The sequence below is a fragment of the Ochlerotatus camptorhynchus genome, unplaced genomic scaffold (assembly GCF_037179485.1).
Source record: "Ochlerotatus camptorhynchus isolate MF236.1 unplaced genomic scaffold, CSIRO-AGI_Acam_v1.1 ptg000077l, whole genome shotgun sequence".
NCBI classification, from domain to species: domain Eukaryota; kingdom Metazoa; phylum Arthropoda; class Insecta; order Diptera; family Culicidae; genus Ochlerotatus; species Ochlerotatus camptorhynchus.
The window spans coordinates 1,250,949-1,273,659 of record NW_027040567.1 but is presented as its reverse complement, the minus strand read 5'-3'; the positions used below and the strand labels follow the sequence as shown (position 1 = coordinate 1,273,659).

Genomic DNA, 22,711 nt, shown 5'->3' with positions numbered 1-22,711 from the left:
AATTGAAGGAGTGGTCACCGAAGCGAGTTTGACTAGTGATGATTTCTTGGATCCCGATTCCTTCGGAATCTTTAAAAACCGTGCCCTGCCGAAGGTGAAGATATTGGACTGCCTTCAAATGCAGTCAGTATCCGTAGTAGGCTCCAAAAAAACGTATTCCTTGTCAAACTCGTTTCGTGTGACCTTTTCGGGTTCAGCGTTACCTCACTACGTCGCTATTGGCAAGGTTCGGCTGCCTGTACGTCTGTTTGTACCTCGGGTAATGAACTGCTCGAAATGTAAACAACTTGGTCATACATCGGACTACTGCTCGAACAAACCACGCTGCGATCAGTGTGGCGAGCAACATCAAGAGGGCCCTTGCGGTGCTCCTCCAAAATGCGTGTACTGCAAGGAAAGCCTGCATACCCTGACTGACTGCCCGAGGTACAAACAGCAGGGAGAAAAACTTAAGCGGTCTCTGCAAGCTCGCTCCAAGAGAACACTAGCAGAACTCTTGAAGAATACCGCTTCATCTTCCCAGACCACACCAAAAAACAGTAACACGTTTTCCATTTTGCCAGTTGATGATCTAGACTCTGACTCAGAGGGCGGTGAGGGTAGTCCGTTTGTCTTTAAAGGCAATACGAGAAAACGAGCAAAAAAACACACCACCGAAAAGCCTCGTAAGGCCACTCGTACGGACCACCCTCCCACCTTGGAAAAATCAAGAGGTAACGGAAATGCACCGAAACCCATTCCACCGGGTTTTCAACCTTGTAATTATGACAAGAACTTTCCGTCACTTCCAGGATCATCTAAAACCCCAGATGTCCCAGTTTTTCGGCCAGAAAAGCAGCTGAATAATCAGCAAGAACATGCCCCCATGTTCACGTTTTCTGGTATTGTGGATAGCTTCTTCAGTATATTCAATATCTCTGACTCAACGAGGAGCATTATTAATTTAGTGCTGCCAATGGTGAAAAATCTTTTGAAGCAACTAGCTTCTAGGTGGTCCTTCCTTGCATCGATCATATCCTTTGATGGATAATTCTCCGAATGAGGTCGGGGATATGATCTCTGTTCTTCAGTGGAACTGTAGAAGTCTTATGCCAAAACTTGACACATTTAAATTTTTAGTTAACAACTCACTTTCTGATGCATTTGCCCTTTGTGAAACATGGCTCTCTTCAGACAACGATCTTGCTTTCCACGATTTCAACATTATACGCCTTGACCGCGCAGATTCGTATGGAGGGGTGCTTCTGGGGATCAACAAGCTCCATTCCTTCTATAGAATCGATCTGCCTTCAGTGACAGGCATTGAAGTAGTTGCATGTCAGGTTAATATTCGAGGTAAATGCCTCAGTATTGCCTCAGTATATCTTCCACCGAAAACCGCGATCTCTCGTCAAAGTTTCGCGGATATCTGCACGGCTATGCCGGAGCCACGGTTGATCTTGGGAGATTTTAACTCTCACGGTACAGGCTGGGGGGAACTGTACGACGACAACCGCTCAACCTTGATATACGACATGTGCGACTTCTTCAAAATGACAATTCTGAACACCGGGGAAGCAACACGAGTAGCCAAACCTCCAGCAAAAATAAGCAGATTAGACCTCTCACTTTGTTCGAGTTCACTATCGTTGGATTGCTCGTGGAAAGTAATTCAAGATCCCTACGGTAGTGACCATTTGCCAATCAAAATTTCTATTACCAATGGTTCATCTTCGCTCGGTCGACATCGCGTACGATCTTACGAAAAACATTGACTGGCGAAAATTCGCGTCCGCGGTTCTTGATGCCAGTCAATCGGTTGACGTACTTCCTCCGCTGGACGAGTACTCCTTTCTCGCGCGTGTCATCATCGATTGTGCGCTGCGAGCACAGACGAAACGTGTTCCGGGTGTTTCCGTCCGCAAGCGACCTCCCACCCCGTGGTGGGATAAGGATTGCACCGACGCGAACAGCGAGAAGTCCGCCGCGTTTAAACGCTTCCGCAAACACGGTAAGGTCGGGGATTTCGAGCGGTACACCGACCTCGAGAAAACCTTTAAGGACTTAATTAAAGCAAAAAAACGCGGATACTGGCGTCGGTTCGTCGATGGTTTGTCGCGAGAGACTTCCATGAGAACACTCTGGAATGTCGGCAGGAGAATGCGAAACGCGTCATCACCGATTAATGAAGACAAGGAGTACTCGGACAGATGGATTTTCAGCTTCGCGCGGAAAGTTTGCCCGGATTCGGTACCGGTTCAAACCAACGTTCGTGATCGTCCGTCGGGTAATAACGAAGTAGATTCCCCGTTTTCGATGGTGGAATTCTCACTTGCTCTCCTTTCATGTAACAACTCAGCTCCAGGAATGGATAGAATCAAGTTCAACTTGCTCAAAAATCTCCCAGACGTCACGAAGAGACGCTTGTTGAACTTATTCAATCAATTTTTGGAGCACAACATTGTTCCGGATGATTGGAGGGAAGTAAGAGTTATCGCCATTCGAAAACCCGGTAAACCCGCGTCGGATTATAACTCGTACCGTCCCATCGCGATGCTGTCCTGTATACGGAAATTGTTGGAGAAAATGATTCTTTTTCGTCTAGACAAATGGGTCGAGTCGAATGGTTTACTCTCAGATACGCAATTTGGATTTCGGAGAGGCAAAGGAACGAGCGACTGTCTTGCGTTGCTTTCAACTGAAATTCAACTGGCCTATGCGCAAAAACAGCAAATGGGTTCAGTTTTCTTGGACATTAAGGGGGCTTTTGATTCTGTTTGTATCGATGTCCTTTCGGATAAACTCCACGATAGTGGGCTTTCACCAATTATGAACAACTATTTGAGCAACTTGTTGTTTGAGAAATATATGAGCTTCTCTCATGAAAACTCGACAATTTCACGAATTAGTTACATGGGTCTCCCCCAGGGTTCATGTTTAAGCCCCCTTCTTTATAATTTTTATGTAAAAGACATTGATGGTTGTCTTGATGAAAATTGCTCGCTTAGGCAGCTTGCAGATGACGGGGTTGTGTCCGTTATAGGGCCAAGTGCACCGGACCTGCAAGGACCATTGCAAGATACCTTAGACAATTTGTCTACTTGGGCAATGAAGCTGGGTATCGAATTCTCTCCGGAGAAAACTGAGTTGGTTGTTTTTTCTAGGAAGCATCACCCTGCACAGTTACAGCTTCAACTAAAGGGTAGAACAATCACTCAAAGTATATCTTTCAAGTATTTAGGTGTCTGGTTCGATTCCAAAAGCACGTGGGGAAAACATATTGCGTATGTGAAACAAAAATGCCAACAAAGAATCAATTTTCTTCGTACAATTACTGGAACTTGGTGGGGAGCACACCCGGAAGATCTGATCAGGTTGTATCGAACAACCATCTTGTCGGTTCTAGAGTACGGTAGCTTCTGTTTTCAATCCGCGGCGAAAACACATATCCTGAAGCTGCAACGGGTTCAATACCGTTGCCTCCGAATCGCGCTTGGCTGTATGCACTCGACGCATACGATGAGCCTCGAAGTACTCGCGGGTGTTCTCCCACTGACAGATCGTTTCGCGGAACTGTCCTTCCGGTTTCTTATCCGTTGTGAAGTAATGAACCCATTGGTAATAGAAAATTTTGAGAAGCTGCTCGACAGAAATCCTCAAACAAGATTCATGAGTCTCTATTACGAGTACATGACGCTGGAGATTGGCCCTTCTTCATTCAATTCCTCTCGTGTTTGCCTCCAAGACTTTTATAGTTCCTCTGTAAATTTTGATCTGACCATGTTGCAAGAAATCCGTGGAATACCAGATCACCATCGGTCGATGGTTGTTCCCTTAATTTTTGCAAACAAGTACCACCATGTTAGTAACAATAAGAGTTTTTTCACAGATGGGTCAACTATAAACGCTTCCACTGGATTTGGAGTATTCAACGAATTTCATAGCGCCTCATATCAACTGCAAAAACCCTGTTCCGTATACGTTGCGGAACTAGCAGCCATATTTTACGCAGTAGAGCAAATTGCCTCACTACCATCTGATCACTATTTTATTTTTACTGATAGCCTTAGCTCGTTGGAGGCTATTCGATCAATGAGGCCGATGAAGCACTCCTCGTATTTCCTGACCGAAATCCGAGCTAAATTGAGTACTTTATCTAACTGCTCCTATACTATCACCTTAGTTTGGGTCCCATCTCATTGCTCAATTCCGGGTAATGAGAAAGCGGACTCGCTAGCTAAGGTGGGCGCTATGGAAGGCGATATTTTTGATCGACAAATCGCCTTTGCGGAATTTTTTTCAATTACCCGTCAGCACGTCCTCACCAACTGGCAACAAAAATGGAATGAGAGTGATCTGGGAAGATGGTTACATTCTATTCTCCCACAGGTGTCGAACAAGCCATGGTTCAAAGGATTGGACATGAGCCGTGACTTTATACGTGTCATGTCAAGGCTCATGTCCAATCACTACTCGTTAGACTCGCATTTCTTCCGAATCGGGCTCGCAGGCAGCAATTTGTGCGCTTGTGGTAGTGGCTATCACGATATCGACCACGTACTTTGGTCATGCACCCTACATTGTGTTGCTAGATCCGAGTTATCCGCATCCCTCAGGGCCCGAGGAAAACAACCTATGCGGCCCGTTAGAGACATCTTGGCGAGCCGAGATCTCGATTATTTTAATTTAATTTATGTGTTTTTAAAACGGATCGATCTGAGGATTTAGTAGTTAGTGTCATCTTGTGTTCTCTCAAGTTGCTAGGTCTCCATCGGTGTACCCCCATGTTTGTCTTTTTCTCCAGTATGTCGCTTAGTTCTAGATCAAGAGCACATTGCTCTCAAAAACCTTGTGTTCTCAATCCCTACCCTGCCACCCGTTTGTTACAATTTGTTACCCCTAACCTCGAGAAAGCCGCGAGTAATCGGCCCCCGCTTTACTAACGTTAGTTTTAAGTAATTTTGTACCCAAACGATGAATATCGGCTCCGCAAAGCTACGGCAAATGAGCCTGGAAAAATAAACGCATTATAAAAAAAAAAAAAAAAAAAAAAATAAAATTCAAATACAGCAATTGATTGGAAATAGCTCTCATAATCTGCTACAATAAACGCTTTTTCAATTTTCCCTAAATCATGGAATAAACGTTCTCCCCAAACCCAGTCGTCATAATCGAGTACCATTTGGTTGCACATCGTGCTGTTTGAATCTGAAAATTTATAAAACAGCGCTGCTTTTATGCCTCAACTCATGTCATTCTCTGTTTGACCATCAAGCTAAGCTGTACAGTCCGATTTTCTTTTCGCTCGCCTTCTCGAGTCGTTCGGTGTTTTAAGTCGGTCGTTTGGTCGTGGTACCCGTCGCAAGTTTTCGCTTTGGCTAGCAACGTGTCGTCAGTTCTTGCCTCTCTTGTGGCAGTCGCTAAATCGGCGGTAGTGGAGCAACAATTGAATGCCTCCACTCACCCGTTGAAAAAACTAAAGTCGCCAAAGTTTGGATGCAACCGCATCCGTTCAAGATGCCTCGGAAAAGCCTCGTAAGAAAGCTGGTGCCAGCAACCACACGGAAAGGTTGCTTCAGAGTAATCCGTTCTCGGCACTTCCCGAAGAAGCAGATATAGATCCAGTTGAGAAACGGGAAAAAGTGCCCCCACTGTTAACCACGACTGTGCAGCACGGGGATCAAAATCTTGTGCTCGTCGCTGGCGGACTACAACGCTGTTGGCACTTTTCTTCAGCTGAACCGGTTTGGGTCCTACACTCACGACGTCCCTGGAAGTAAACCACTGAAAATGGTGATCCGTGGTCTTCCAAATCTCCCTGTTGCGGAGATTAAACCGGAATTGGAGCTCCTTCATCTGCAACCAATCAACATTTTTCCCGTGATGAAACCAGTGCATTCCGGGACCAGTTGTACCTGGTGCACTTCGATAAGGACTCCACCGTGTGGCTGCTCTGCGGTGATGTGACACAGTGCACTAATTGTCTGGCATTTGGGCACGGTACGAAGAATTGTCACATGAAGGTTCCTTGTAGCAAATGTGCTGGGCAACAGGCTTCCACGAGGAACCAACCTGGTTGACACCGTAATAATCGTGCTCCTACTGTCAACATGGACACGTTTCCAGAACTTCAGGCTCGTCGTATGGTAACGAACCTAGCACCGCTTCCACTAAACCAGCGCCTCGTTGCAAATCCAACATCAGATCAAGCGGGTCCCCGCCACCATACAGTTCAGCATCGCCTCACTGCCGCTACGGCCCAGCAGAGCCATGGCTCTACTGCCCCGGAATTATCGTACGCCCGTGCTGTGTCAGGTGAGTCAGAAGACAATTCTCCACTCACAAGCGACGAACTAGTGATCCTCGTGACTGAGGTGATCATAATCTTGCTCACCACCAAGACACTACCTGAACAGCTTCGTGCAGTTATGTCCCTCGTGCAAAAGTATGGACCGTGAAGCCATCCAAATAGTCAACTGGAACGCTTGCTCGCTCAAGAGCAAAATCATTGAGTTCGTTGATTTCCTCAATGAATATACCATTGACATCGCCGTCATCACCGATACACAACCTGAAGCCGGAGATAAATGTTCACCTCCGCGATTTTCGGCTCGTAAGGCTAGCCCGGACCAGCTCCTGCGGAGGAGGAGTGGCTATCGCATTAAGGAGAAATATTGGTTGTCGACTGCTATCGAGTATCCAGCTGAAAATGATCGAAGCGGTGGGTGTGGAAGTCTCCACTCCTGTCGGCCCTATTACCATCATTGCGGCCTACTGTCCCAAACAAGTCACCATCAGGGACGGGTCGGCAGCAGACCTGAAGAGACATCATCAGACTAACTCGACGCCGTGAGAAGTACATCATCGCTGGCGACCTGATCGCCACACACCAGGCTTGGGGCAACAGTCGAGGCAACCAAAACGGCACAATCCTGAACGAAGACCTACAAGAGGCTCCCTACACCATGATAGCGCCGGACTCTCCCACCCGCTTGAGCCGGTCTGGCGTACGCTCCACTATCGACATCTTCGTCAGCAACATGGGTGACAATATCTCGCAACCTGTGACCCATCAGGAGCTGAGTTCGGACCACTATCCGGTGGTGGCCGATGTGGGCGCAACTACCATCGCGTCAGCAGGGATCAGTTCCAACACTGTGTCGACTCCACTGTCGACTACGGTGTCCTTCCGGAGACGCCCGAAAACCGGTTGACCGGTGTCTGCGTTCCATCGAGGAGGCGATATCCCCATGACCCCATTCGAAAGTCCCGGCGACCCAGTTGTTCAACTGAGTATTAAAGCGAATTTTGAATTTAATTACAGCAGGGATATTCATTAAATTTCTAGAAAAAGATTTAAAATTTGATGAAAGTCTAAGGATGAATTTCATGTGTTTTTTATGGATATCTGCAGAGAATTTCTAGACTACAATAAATATTTTTTTAGGGACTCTCATAGAGAATCTCAATCTTATTTTAGAAGATTTCTGAAATAAACACTGAGAAAATATTGAAAAGGAAATGTTCGAGAATATTCTTATAAAATCGTGTAACGTTTTTTTGATTAAATTTTCAGGGATGTTAAAATATAGACACATTTTGAAGAATTCGATCACCGATGCGAATTCAACTCAGGAAAAATTCTACTGTCTTAGTAATGACCCATTTAACCTATTGATCCTTTCGGGTTTATGCTTAATTTTAATGTATATCGCACAACCGGAAAAATTTCAAAAATTACGGGCAAACATCGGGAAAAACCGTAAAATTGCTAATTGGAATTCACTGGTCACCATGATATCTAGAAAGTTTTCAAAGTTTCAAAATCCCAGAATTAGAAGAATGAAGTCTTAGCCATTTGATTTATTTCAAGTTTGCAACCTTAAATTTCGTGTTCGACGTTACAAATATGTTTGCCAGTTTTTAAAATTGAAAAATTTCCACGTTCACTAATTTAGAAAAATCTTCGTGGTCTAAGGTGTTTTATTTAAATTTAAATATTATGTACGTGGACGTCCACGTACAGAATATTTAAATTTAAATAAAACACCTTAGACCACGAAGATTTTTCTAAATCCACGATCATATAATTTTCATGAAATCTAAAAAATCAAAGCCTCAGGATTTCAATTTTTTTTCCCTAGCCTTGAATCTTGACCTTTTTCTGTGTCCAATTGTGGAAAAATTGAATTCTTTCATAAATTCTATGAATTAACTCTGCTATATAGCGGCGCCGGTGGTGTAGTGGTAAGCGTGATTTCCTCTCACCCCAGAAGTAAAGCCGTTGGTCCCCGGTTCATGAGTTTGATGGGTCGATAGGTAGGGTCCAGGTGTGGTAGCTGCCTCCCTGGCGTCGGTAGCATTGGTGCTCAGCACGGAAAACAAATCAAAAGGAAAAAAAAAAACTCTGCTATGCTCCTTATATTATTAATATTTCTAGCAATTCCCTGACAAATTCTTCTTGAAAAATCACTAGAAGTTCTCCTTAGCATGCAATCAGTATTCTCCTGAAATTACCATAGGAATTTCTTTTAAGTTCTGCTCAGAATTCGCATTGATTCTTTGAAATCCGCCGCATAATTTCATTGGAAATCTCTTTTAAGTTTTCTGAACGTTTTCACCGGAATATCCTTGGAATACTCCTCAGAATTCCTTTGAAGTTTTCATCAACATTTTGTTAGAAATATCCTCGGAATTCAAGAACTATTAATTTTTCTTAAAAATCTAACCTCGAATTAAATTTACAGGGTGGCAACTGAACCAGAAAAACCGGGAAAAAGTCGGGAATTTATTTTCACCAGGAAAAACCGGGAAAAACCAGGAATGTCATAAGTCCACCAGGAAAATAATCTTGTTTGTTTAATTGAAATAGGTTTTAAATTGTATGTATGTCAATGTTTCTTTTTATAATCATGTCAAAACTAACCATTTTGTTCAAGCTAAATCTTTCACACAACTAAACACTGATGAACAAAATTTACCCTGAAAATTTAGTAAATATATTTTGTATTTAATTTTTTTCTTGAATCAATTGCATGTATGATTTGTGCTTAATTGATAGCAGACTTAAGCAGTGCCGATGCGTAACTACTTTGAAGTACCTGTTACACATGTTCAATAAAAAATTGTATTTCTAAAAACTTCAGATAAGGCCTTCGAACTTCATGCAAGTTCTACAAAATTCGGGAAAGTCTTACAAGTTTCAGGAAAATCCTGTGAACTGCTGTGATGACCTACAACGGTCAGGAAATCTCTTCGAACCTTCAGAGAAGTTCTACAAATTTCAGAGAAGTCTTACGAACTTCAGGGAAGTCCTTTAATCCTTGGGAAATAACTACGATATTTACAGAATTTTCTACAGATGTAATGTAACTTCTACGACATTTAGGCATTGCTTAAAACTTAAGGATAATCCTATGACACTTATGGATTTTTTCCGAGCTTCAGAGAAGTCTTCAATACTCTTGGGAAGTCCTCTGAACTTAACACAGTTCTTCAAGCTCAAAAAAGTTCCTCGAACTTCCGAGAAGTCGATTGAACTCGGGTAGTCATACGAAATTCATAGGAGCTCTCCAAACTTCAGGGAATTTCCAAGAAATTAAGGACCACAAACATTTGGAAAAACCCTTCGATATTTAAAGCCTTATGAACTTCAGGGAAGCTCTTCTAAATTTAGGGTCCTTATATATTCAGTTAAGTCCTTCAAACTTCAGGGAAGTCCTCAGATCTTCGAGAAAGTTCTTCGAACTTGAAGGAAGTTTTACGAACTTCTGAGAATTTCTACGATCTTCGTGGTACTTCTACGATATTTAAGAAATTCTCATGAATTTAAAAAAAACTCCGAACCTCGGGGAAGTCCTAAGATCTTCAAAAAAAAGTCCTTCGAACTTTGGGGAAGTCCCATGAATTTCAGGCAATACAAACTTCAATGAACCCTTCAGGAAAGACCTTAACGCTTCAGGGAAGTTCTACGAACTTTAGGGACTTTCTTTTAATCATATGATTTTGAAATCATGTTATAATCAAAATTCCGCTAAATAAGATCCTTAATCGTTGACAATTTGCGGAAAATTTAAACAAACTGGAAATACGTAAAATTGTTAGAAACAAAGGTTTGTTCGAAGGGTCCTCATTCATATCACACTTCGCAATTTCACCTTGAGATAAAATAGCCCGTTGGCTAAAAATCTCAATAATAAAGTTAAAAAAAAACCGCAGTTTCAACAACAAAAATCTCAAGATTTAGGGGCTTATAGATTTCTAAATTTCAGACATTAGACACTCCTAAAATCGCTCATTTTACGGGTTATGGCAAATGTTTCAGTGTCAATCGTAATTAATCTTGTAAGCAAAGATGTTTTTGCAAAAAATATGAGTGAGAACGAAAATAGGCGCCATGATACGACGAAGTAGTGCGGCTCCCTACTAGCTTCTTTACAGCAAACAATCAGACAAAGATTTCACGGGCATTCTCAAGAACCTTAATGCCTGTGTTGGTGTGTGAAATTCCGCATTGCGCGAAGAATAATGGTACAGGGATTCACTTTATTTATTTATTAATAAAAATTGTTTTTCCTGGTTTTAAAATCCATGTATTTATTAAATCATTGACCAGGAAAACCAGGAAAAAACCAGGAATTTCAAAATGGAAATTCACTTGCCACCCTGAATGTAATGCATGGTAATTGGATGTTAATCATTTTCAAGTTAATTTGCATTTCAAATGAAAATGCATAAATGTTTTAAAATAATGTTTCAGAAAAGCTATGCCGCTTTTATTCATTAGAATATCATAATGAGTTTTATTATGTTTACTAGTCAGAATTTATCCTACCAAGAACATAAATAACTGAAGATTATACATTGTTATTGTTTAAATTATTTTTTCAAAGAATACAATCCATAATCCTTTAGCTCAGTCGGTAAAAGTGCTGCTAGGAAGAAAGGCTATGCTGGAGGAAGGTGGGTTCAATTCCCGTTCGGTCTATTAATTTTTCGGGATGAAAAATTTCTCGACTTCCTCGGGTTGGGTATAGGAGTGTACAGGCAGAAAGCTCTCAATTAACATGTGGAATTGCTTCAAAAACACTAAGTTGAGGGCAAGCAAATAGCTAATATGCTATAAGCAATAAGCTTGAAATGCCATTTAGCAGTAATACAAATGGTGTTTTTAAGCAATGAAAACAGTTTTTCATCTGTCGAGGATTAATATTTGAAGTCACGGATCACATTTTAAAAATCTTGTAACAGTCCTGCTTTTTTTTCAAAGTTTTCAAAATGGCGCCATTGCCATGTTTCAAAAAATGTTGTTCGGAAACGGAATTTGTAATCGAAATGACGTTTGAAACAAAGTTGTAGAGAAAAATAATGTCTCTGTGGGAAAAAAGACAAAAACTGTTTTATTTATTTTAATTTTCGACATGTCGATCAGAAGTACCGTTTCCGTGCTATAATTTTTTGATAAATTTCAAAGACGCCAAATTTTACAAGATGAAACAAAAAAAAAATGTTAACCATTGCACAATTATAAAAGTTAAAAGTTTCATGCGGATCGGAGAAGGTTGAGTTTTCGTCATTTGGCGTGGAACTGTTCCAATGTTTCTTGTTCTTCTTCTTCTTCGCATTTCAAGCTTATCGCATATCACATATTAGCTTATTGCGTGCTCTCAACTTAGTGTTCTGGATGCACTTCCACAGTTATTAATTGAGAGCTTTCGATGCCTGTACCATTTTTGCATTGGTATAGTTGTGTGGCAAGTCCAATCATACTGCTATGCCCAGGGAAGTCGAAAAATTTTCCAACCCGAAAAATTTCCAGACCGGACCGGGAATTGAACCCAGCCACCTCCAGCATGGTCTTGCTTTGTAGCTGCGCCTTTACCGACTGAGCTAAGGGAGGCCCCTATTTCTTGGGAGTGGTTCAATTTTCAAAGGAATGAAAACCCACAGAGATGATTCAAAACAATGCAAAAACGGCAAAGGAAGTCATATGTTTTTGTCAGTTCATACATCCGTTTTCGACATCCACACCACGGGATGCTAAGACAGTTACGAGCTTAGTAAAATCAAACTATTTTTTTTCCTTGATTTGTTTACCGTCGATCTTTTTTTCCGTGCTGAGCACCAATGCTACCGACGCCAGGCAGCTCCCACACCTGGACCCTACCTATTGGACCCATCAACTCATGAACCGGGCCCAACGGCTTTACTTCTCTAGCGTGATCAGAGATGTTATGCCTCAGGAAATCCCGGCGGCGCTTACCACTACCCTACCGGCACCGCTAAAAAAATCAAACTTATTGAAATAAGATGAACGTATACAGTTTGCAAAATAACATCCGTTAATCTGCAAATTAGCATGGTTATTTCCCACCTTTGGGGTCTCCCTTAGCTCAGTCGGTAAAGGCGCTGCTAGCAAGACCATGCTGGAGGCGGCTAGGTTCGATTACCAGTCTGGTCTAGAAATTTTTGGGGTTGATAAATTCACGACTTACCTGGGCATGGAGTATGATTGTACTTGCCACACATTAATATTAATGCAAAACCCGCACAGGCTTAGAAAGCTCTCAATTAAAACCTGTGGAAGTGCGCAAAGAACACACTAAGTTGAGGGCCAGCGTAAAAGTTCCAGTATAGGGACATAATAAAGACAAAGAAGAGTTTTTCCACATTTCTTCATTCCGATAACCAATGATCTGGCAAAAACAATCATAATCCTCTACTAACGAGTTCTCCTGATTCGCATTGTTCTGCCGCCAGTTGCTCCTACAATCGATTCAATTTTCTGTTCGGAAGCAGAATCTAACAAAGCAAACAGATATAGGAAGCATTCCACGCAATCCAGCACATCATGAAGAGGGGGGAAAAAGATCAATACTATCATCCAGTGGAAACCAGAGAATGACAATGGTATACGGTTTGTTGATTTGAAATGCACATGTGTGACTGCAGATTTTTCATAACTTCGTAGCTAAAGTTATGAAGTTATTGCCTTCCCATATCACTTCTCCCCGGTACCGGATTCTCCACGTCGACGTTGGAAGATGTCCCGCATGCATACTTCGGATTGCCTCAATTTGCTTTCTTTGTGTCCCCGAGTGCTTTGGCTCACACAAACAGTTTTCTGTGTCAATGGAACTGCGAACGAACGCATAAAAACATTTTCGCTGCTCTTATGAGTCCTGGAGAAAACTTTTACATGAAAGCGACGGCGGAGCAATGCGAAGGGGAGAAATCCATTTCCAGCGTGTAGATGCAGCTTCCTCCTCGACAGCGATTTTCTTGCATCTGCAAAGAGTTGTTGGATGCCAGTGTGCTATAACAGGGAAAAACAAAACATATCATCATTCTTTGCCTTTATCTCCACGGGGAGAGTCATTGATCTACTTTCCACGTCATATATCCTCATGTACGTAACACCAGAACAGCTACACATCAGAAAAACGGTGGCACCGAAAATTGCTCCCTTTTCATGCAGACAGTTAGACACCGATGACATCTCCAGCACAGGTTAAAAGCAATTTCGGAGTGGGGCAACCTAGTGAAAACTGGCAGCTTGTGCAAATTGGAACAGACAGATTTATTTTAAGAGAGCAAAAAGGGGTCAACTTTCGTGCATGACTTCACCCCTACTTTTGTTTTGACGAAGGAAGACCAGGTTCCAGAGAGTGGGCAGTCACTTGTGATGGAATTTAATCAAGGTTGTTACTGTCATAAATTTTAGATCCCCGTTTCGGCATGAATCCACTTGCGAACGTACGCCACCCTTGCATACACCCCAGCACACCGAGCTTTCCGACAGTATTTCGCATTCTTCCCACCCCAGGACGTTATCCCGACAAGTTTCCGCTCATCCACCAGTGGTCCTCCGGAATCCCCCTGGTAAGCAAGTTGACCGTCGACATATCCGGCACAAAGCATCCGATCGGTTATCTGGAAAGCGAAGCCCTTGTACGCCTTACGACATTCGTCCTGATTAACGGCTGGAATCTGCACTGCTCGTAGGATTTCACGAGATTCCAGTTCGGTCATCGTCAGTCCCCAACCGGAAAGCTGTAGACACGTCCCATCTTCAACTGGTTCCAACGACTTCGGAAGATCTACCGCATAAAACGCATCCGTCAAATTCAGTTTCTTCTCCAGTTTTAATAGTGCTACGTCGTAATCCGCTCGACGAACGTCAAACTTCGGATGAACTCGACAGGTGAAAACATCAATCACTTCACCACCCTTGGCTTGGAAGTTGGAAGCAATCCGAATCTTTAGTCCACTCAGCGTAACATTCGGTTGCGGCTGAACGCAATGGGCTGCCGTTAGGATCCACCGGTCATCGATGATGACACCGCCGCATAAGTGTCGATCGCCTTTCAACAGTGCCACTTGGAAGGGTACTTCCGTAATGTCAACCAAGAAGCCACCGATTATGCGACCATCGGATTGGACCAGGTAGGCGAAAGTAGTCCCGATGAGATGGATGCCGATTATAGTCGGAAGAATAGCGTACAACGAGATCATAGTCTTTTGAAATGGAAAACTGAACTAGTTAGAAATTGAGTTCTTGCCAGGCATCACGACATTGTTTACCTATTACTGATTGTATTTAACGAGGTACAGCTGCATTACAAAAAGTGATGAATTACCAACAGTGATGAAGTCGGAAAAATAAGTGTAGGGTTTTTGATCTAATTTCCGTCCTACTAAGCACAGCCCGCGCTTTACCTCTCTTTTCTGAACGAGTTTAGACAAAAATTGGAATATTTCTGTCAAATATGACTTCTAAATTGATTCACCTTTCCATAGGTACCGTTGGATTTGAAAAAGAGTCACAAATTGTTGATATATTGTTTGAAATCTAATACTGCTTCTTGATCTAAATTCGTTGTACGAGTTTCAATTCCGTTCTAACGCATTGAAACGCCATTGGGGCTGTTCATAAACTACGTAGACAGTTTAGGGGGAGGGGGAGGGGGGGTTGACAATTACTCACAGGCCATATAAATTTAAAAAAAAATTGTATGGACAATTGTCTACGCAGGGGGAGGGGAAGTCAAGAATCCCAAAAAAAAACCTGTCTACGTAGATAATGAACAGTCCCTTAGATTTTCTGCGTCCTACGGATAAACGTAGAAAAAGGGGATACTCTAGGAGCGCTTCTTTTGATTAGAGAACAATGAGCGTAAATATTCATACCCTTCACTCTACTAAAGAGTAATACTAAAAAAAGAAAAAAAAAACGAAGAAGAAAAACGTAAGAGGTTGTATCAAAGACACGACAGTAGGATTACGTGCTCGGTAAACCACTTTTTCCCATCACGGAAACGCCTCGTTTTCTGATGACAAAATTACACATTTTCGAGCACAAAACGCACGTAATTTTTGGATGGATTTAGATTTTGAATAGATAATTAAGAAAAAGCGAAAATTTATTGGAGCAATTTTTTGCTAAAATTTTCCAATCGCGAGATATTCGCAATCAATCATATAAATTTGAGATGTTTTTGCTTCGGGAGAAAACATTACCTTAATTCTAAGTGTTTCCGGTTAATTGAAAAGGTCATGTGGTATTCGGTCATTGCGAGAATTTGTATCTATCACTTCAATACTGTTACGCATTTGACCACACACGTTTGGCAAGGCGAGCGAACGTTCAATGAAATTAACTCTTAAACAACAATAATTTATGGTGATGATCACATCATGTGCTGAGCACCGTGGAGTCAGATCCGAGTTGTACAATTCCCTTCGGGCTCGAGGTAGACAACCTAATGTCCCAGTTCGGGATATTTTAGCTAGACGCGATCTGGAGTTTATGCAACTCATATATGTTTTCTTTAAGAATATTAACCATAAATTGTAAGTTTGATTAACCTTGTGTTTAGTTTGTATTCTGTGTGTGTGTGTGTATGTTATTTTTTTGTATATTTGTTTCTGTAATAATTTTATAATTACAGAATTGATATAACGTCGATAAGATTAAGTTTATATTTAGAAAATTTTAGTTAAATTTTTGAATCATAAATCATATTCCAAGTCTCCTTTTCCCTCTCCCGATCCAAACAATTGTCATCCACTAACCTCGAGAAGACCGCGAGTAATCGATCAAATCCTTTAATTTTAGATTTAAGACATTTATAATGTATAAAGAAAATGATAACTTGGCTCTGTAAAGTTTATTCGATTGAGCCTGTACGAATAAAGTAATTAATTTTTTATTTAATTTTGACGAACAACTGAATCCGATCAGTAGCGGTGCAGCTTCTTCCTCCGTCTTCGGTGATTGAGGGTAGCCCTTGATAGCTAGCTGCTTGCGGGGAGCCTTTCATTGTGTACTGGAGAAAAATGAAAAACGCCACGTGCCGAAAGCACTGCTGCTGCTGCTGCTGTTGATGACGACCGTACACCACCACTCACAACACGCAGTGATTGAATAAACACCGTTCGGCGAGACTGGATGCAATTCGATTTTGCAATCTGTGTTAGGGAAAGCGCTTTTCGCAGGCAATCGGCGATAGTTTTAATTATCATAGCAACAGTTGCACATTCGTGCAATTTTCAATAATGACCTATTAAAAATTGATAAAGTCTTAATTTTAACAGATTCGTACAAAAATTTCCTATCGATTGACGTATTAAGAATTAAAAATGCCGCGACCGGCTTTGATTTTAGAAATTGCACCCCCAATGTTGGCTTAAAAATACATGGTATGTTAGATTTAAACTTATGGGAACTGACATCCTATAGATGAGCTGGCGCCGGTGGTGTAGTGGTAAGCGTGACTGCTTTCTCATCCCAATGAGTCTGGGTTCAATCCCAGTCGAGGTCGGTGGGATTAATTACTTCTGCGGCATAAAAATCTCTGGTCACGTTTTCCTTCGGAAGGAAAGTAAAGCCGTTGGTCCCGGCCCATGTGTGTTGAATGGGTGCGATATTCTACGCAGATGTGGAAGCTGCTTTCCTGCACATTCCATAGCCGCCAATGGATGGCAATCGATGTCCGTCGGTGATTGGCACTAGATTACGAGAGACCGACGTTAAATAAAGGAAAAAATCCGATTGATGACCTTGACAAATGTCCACTTTAAAAAATGTATGGTGGTCCTGAAAAGGACCGTTTTGTCAAACATATGCTAAACACAAATTAGAATGTTCAACACATTTGAGGCTGGCGAGCTGTTTGTTGGCATAGATGGCCCACAGCGACTCACTAAGCGCTAATGAATCTGATCAGTAGCGGTGCGGCTTCTTCCTTCCTGCCTTTCGTTGTGTACTGGAAAACAATGTTCAACACCACCCGCCGAAAGCACTGCTGCTGCTGATGACGACCGACCGGACACCACCACGAACGGTGACCGGATGGAATTCCATTTTGAAATCTGTGTTAGGGAAAGTGCTTTTTCCAGGCAATCGGTGATAATTTTGATCACCATTGCAACTGCTGGACATTTGTGTAATTTTCCATAGTGACCTATTGAAAATTGATAGTGTTTATTTTAGCAGATTGGTAGAAAAATTTCCAATCGATTGGCTAGTTTAGAATTAAAATCCATCCGCTATCGATAGAGTTATAAGTGATTAAAATCAGACCACTTTCCGTAATGCGGTCGATTGTGTTTTTTTTAAATTGCACAGAAAAACAAACAAACAATAGTGTCGTACAACGAGACCAGTGCTTCTTGGCCGGCTCAGCGTTCGAGACGAAATGGATGATGTCGAAGCTGAACGTAGATAAGACAACTGTCTTCCTCTCTTCATTCTTTTGATCGCAGAATAGTTCGGCGATGAATGAGTATACCTTTAGGCGAATTGTAATATCGATTTGCTGGTTCATAGAGTAGAGAACTACTTTGGCCTAATCGCCCATTGTTGGCCTATTGAGCAGAAAACTTAAAATAAATCCATGATTTCAGAGTTAACAAATCAATTATGCATTTAGTACGATACTTTAGTTAATAAACTACCGAACGAAGTCAATGAGAACGCGTTTGCACCCATTATTCCGAAAAACAAAGGAAGCGCTCCGATCGAATCAATTTTTTATCTTCATCCGATAGGCCGAAGTGAATTCATTGGCGTTTCAATGCGTTAGGCCGAGTTTAGAATCCGTAGGCCGAGTTTGGCGTCAAGAAGCAGGGTTAGACTTTTGACAATATCTCAACGATTGGTTTCTCTTTATAAAATCTTATCGTACGTACGGGAAGGTAAATAAGTTTGGAAGCCATCAGTAATAATAAAATTCCGTTTGGTGCTAAACTGCGCTAGATTAAGAAAGACTAAATGCGGGTGTGCTTAATAGGCTGGAAATGGGGTAGTTAACCCTACCTTTAGGCAAATTATAACATCGGAAATTTAACCAACGACAACTGAGCGTTTCACCTTCTTGGTTCATTCGCGAAGGTGAACACGCTATGGCTGTTTGCTGAAGATGGTGTTTTCCTATCTTTCACAAAATGTAACGGTTTAGTAAAACAATCAAACATGTACATACATACGATTTGATAAAATTAATTACCTGTTGCATGAACAGGTTGGACATGCAGACGAGAATTCCGAAGAATCTCTCTTGTGCTTGTGGTGTCACAGAGTGTTAATATACCATAGGAAACCCAATGTCATGACTTGGTAGGAAACACACTTGCGACCATATAGGGTTAAGATCAAATTTCCGTCATATTTAGCAAAACGCACTTTTACCTTGGTTTTAACAGAAAATTGAACGTTTCCATTCCACATACCGTTAGATAAGATTTAGATTTACAGATTAAAGAATTATGCCGGAGTAGTTCTCTACCCTAGTCACTTGGCTAGGATTTCCACTGAACCTTATCTGAGATTTCTTGATTTTGCCGGACACCTCAACATTATTACTGATTCTGTTGAAATTTCCTTGAATCTGAATTTTAGATGCCGTGATAACAGGCAATTTAAAGGACTTTTCGGATATAAGAAAAAATAACTTCCCACATTTCAAGCGCAGCTCAGTCGACTTCAGTGGAAAATATTTAGGGAAACAGTTGCGCTTGCGCCCAATAGTAAACTTAAAGCTTTCGATTGGAAGTTTTGTTGAAGCTCGTTTTGTTGCGCGGCTTCACTATGTTGCAAGGTTGCTCTTAAGAATGTATTGTCAAATTTACATTCACAGAAGGAACTTTTAGAATACATCAATTAATATTGAATTGTTAACAAATTGAAATTACACAGCAACAGATTTGAGCTTTCTTGTCATTGTGAGATTAATTGTACATGGGAAGAAGGCTTATAACCATAATCCCATTTCATAATATTTCGCTACGATTCCGATTTCTAGCATCATCGAGACATGTATTAAAGTCAACTATTGAGATATTCTCTTAAGATCAATTTGATACCAATTGAAATTACACAGCAACAGATTTGAGCTTTCTTGTCATTCTTAATTGTACATGGGACGAAGGCTCATAACCATAATCACATTTCATAACATTGCACTATGATTCCGACAACTATTGAGATATTCTCCTAAGATCAATTTGATACATTCACTAATACCACATCACAGCTCCAGGACTTGTCCTAGGAGCACATTTAAAAAAAAAATATTTTCGTTTTTTTTTCTAAAACGAGATTTGAATCCATGCTACTAACAGTTCTTTGGAATGACCCCTGTCGCCGTACCATCTGAGCTAATTTTTCTTCACACATGTTTAGTTTTGTTGCGCTTTTACCGAATAATTATTTTGAAGCTTTGCATCGGAAATTATTAATTTTCCATTAGGTGCCACTGCTGTTGTTTGCGGTTATTTCTATCGGCAACGAAGATTAATCCGTTCTCCGTAAATTGTTCACAGAGGACAGCGCAGTGTAAAACATGTATGGTATATATGCATTTAAATTAACATCCTAAGTTCCTCCGTTTTTGCATACTCTGCGCAAAAAAATATTTTCTAAGAAATTTCCCCAGCAAAAAAAAAAGCAGTTCACCGCGTAACAAGAATCGAACCGGCATACTAGCTCGCCGACTTTCTTGAATTCGCGGAGCCTGCTTACCATGTGAGCTGTTTATACTCACAACCGTTAGTCGATTCCGTCGGATAAATCTTCAGCACATGATCAATGCGCGAAACCTGCCACAATCAGAGAAAAAGTGCGTTATGATTCAAGTGAGAGAAAAAGCGTTCATTCTCTCCTTCAAGATGAACGAAATGAACTCAAAGGCAATCACGCATACGTCCTAATCCGAATATAATTTCAAAGCGTCACTAGCGGCACCTGCCGTCAAAACACAAACTATAATGGCCGCACAGTGGGACGAACTCAAAATGTGGGACATGGCTATTTGCGACGCAACTATTGAGTGTAGCATTTTGATGTGCTGTAGAATGTTTCTTTATTTTTTGAGTACTTTATTTGAGAGGTGAACATTTTTGCTTAAGAGGGGTTATACACACTCAGATAAAAAAAAAACTTTTTTAAGTTTTGTCAAAATTGATGAACATCTATGAAAACATTCTAGAGGAAGTCATTTTAAGAAATTTTGTCCAAGACGACAGGTATTAGTAGCTTAACTCAACGTAATTTCGTTCAGCAACTTATACCTGTTAGATATACAATTCATAGGGGGATCAAAGGGGATGCCTGATGAATTTTCTAATAAAGTACTTCAATGTACAAAAAGTTTGATGTTTTCATGACAATGTTTCCAATTATGTAGAGCAATTGGGAACCCACCCTAATGTAAATACTTGGAAAAATGGTCAAGTCAGTCACTAAAAAGTTACTTTTTTTCATCAAAAAGTCACTAAAGTCACTATTTCTCCACTTAAGTCACTTTTTTAAGACCAAGAGAGTAAAGAGTTTGACTTAAAAAAACTCACATCAAATCACAGCTTGATTTGTTAGCAAATTTGTATTAGAAATAATAATTATAAATCCGTGTGTAAAGTTTGACAAGAAGACAACGGAAACGGGAATCCAATTGATTTTTACGGGATCACTTATATTTTGATTATTTTCTATTCAATTTTGTGATATAGATATTCAAACCCGTTATTTCAAAATTTGTCCAGATTATGATTTTTTTTTCCTGTGATCTCGAAATTGTCAATCATAAATTTTCTGAGTTTTCGATAATAAATTTTAGACTAAATATTCTGACTATTTTACTCCATGATCTTGATAGTTTTCCAAACCTATGATTTTGAAAATTCGTGTTGGATAATTTTAAAGCACTCAACATTTTTACAAAGGCCATTCATTTTAAAAGTCTTTGTGACCCGGTAGCTTTAGTATTTGTAAATCATCGAGAAAAAAAATCATGTCACAGAATCCTGAGTATCGGGCTAATAATCTGCTAATCCGGAAACAGCAATGTCCAAGACAAGTTTTTTTTTAAATTAATGTTTAAGATCATAAAATGTTTTCTATGTTCAAGCCGCATTTAAATTGGTCACTGTGAACTTACATGCTATATGTTCAAAATATAGAACATTATTCCAGTTCACACAATTTTCTCGATTCCTTTTTCCAAGAGATCTCAAATTCCAAGCAATAAACAAAAATAGTCCAAAACTCTGAAATTAATACCTAAATCCCTAATTTTTCACGATCGTAATTTTAAGTCCTAGGCGCATCCAAATTTTTATTTTATGACCGTGATCTTTTTTTTTGGAAAATTTTCCTTGCTCCATAATAATGCGATTTTTTCTTAGACTGCGATCTAGGAAAGTTGTCTAGGTCCTAGAGTTGAATTTGTATCTACGTTTGGGGTGATACAGATGATTCTATTCGTGGGATAGTAAATTAAAAACACGACCAGTGAGTTATAGCGACTGCCAAGAAGAGAACGATAATTTTATTCAAGTCCTCGTGGCTAACTTAGATGTACATTTAATTCTAGACTGCAGCTTTTCACGTCGCTAAACGGATCGCTTCATCCATACCCTAGTTCTTTACAATTAACTGTCCTAAAATTTTGAAAATTAGTCTAAATCCGTGACTGAACATTTTTCTTTGTGCCTCAATTTTGCGATCCAATCACCAATTCGCGATCTGCATCTAATGTAAAAAAAATAAAGGTGGACAAAAGAGTGCAGAGTGAGGAAATTGAGCTTCAAATGTATGAGATCCTTAATCCATTTGTTTTATTTTCAAGAAGAAAGAAACATGCGCATGATGGGTGGCAATCGCAACCAACAGAAGATTGAAACTATATCTTTGCGATCAATAAATGTCACTATTGGTCACATTTTTATTGCGTTAAAGTCACTACTTTCGTCATTCTTGTCAATAACGTCACTACTATTATACCACATACCTACTACCAGCCCTGCGTTAAGTGCAAACTTAAGAACTGCTCTGTTCCCCAATCTGACGCAAATGTTACCATGACATTACCTTCCACGAAACTTTTTGCAAACTTAGCCTAAAAAAAAACTTTTTTGTGTTTCGAGGGCGGGTCCCGAGCGATTTAATGTGTCCACTTTCCAGTGTCAGAATGTCAATCCAACATCGTGTCAATGCCTAAAAGTAAAAAATAATAATTCAGTAGGTTCATCCTGTTAGGTTCACTTATGAAACGATACTTGAACTATCAACTTTCCGTCGCTATGCTCCTTGCAATTTTTCTTGTTGTGAACAGAGCAAAATGTGCCTCAATCGAGTCCGTAAAATCTCGACCCACACCCATGCAATATGGAATGAACGATGGCTACTGCGGTCACACTTCAACGGATTGTGTTTGGATCTAGTTTTCATTTT

At 40.7% G+C, this 22,711-nt stretch overlaps 2 protein-coding genes across 4 annotated transcripts in view; one reads left to right on the top strand and one right to left on the bottom strand.

Moving 5' to 3' along the window:
- krz (kurtz) overlaps positions 1-22,711 on the top strand; it is a 375,871-nt gene that overhangs the window by 184,243 nt on the left and 168,917 nt on the right. The window lies entirely within an intron of this gene.
- LOC135697586 (trypsin 5G1-like) lies at positions 13,199-14,692 on the bottom strand. The gene has a single exon (XM_065217368.1). It carries the CDS (start codon positions 14,491-14,493, stop codon positions 13,699-13,701), a length of 795 nt encoding a protein of 264 aa, XP_065073440.1. The 5' UTR covers positions 14,494-14,692; the 3' UTR covers positions 13,199-13,698.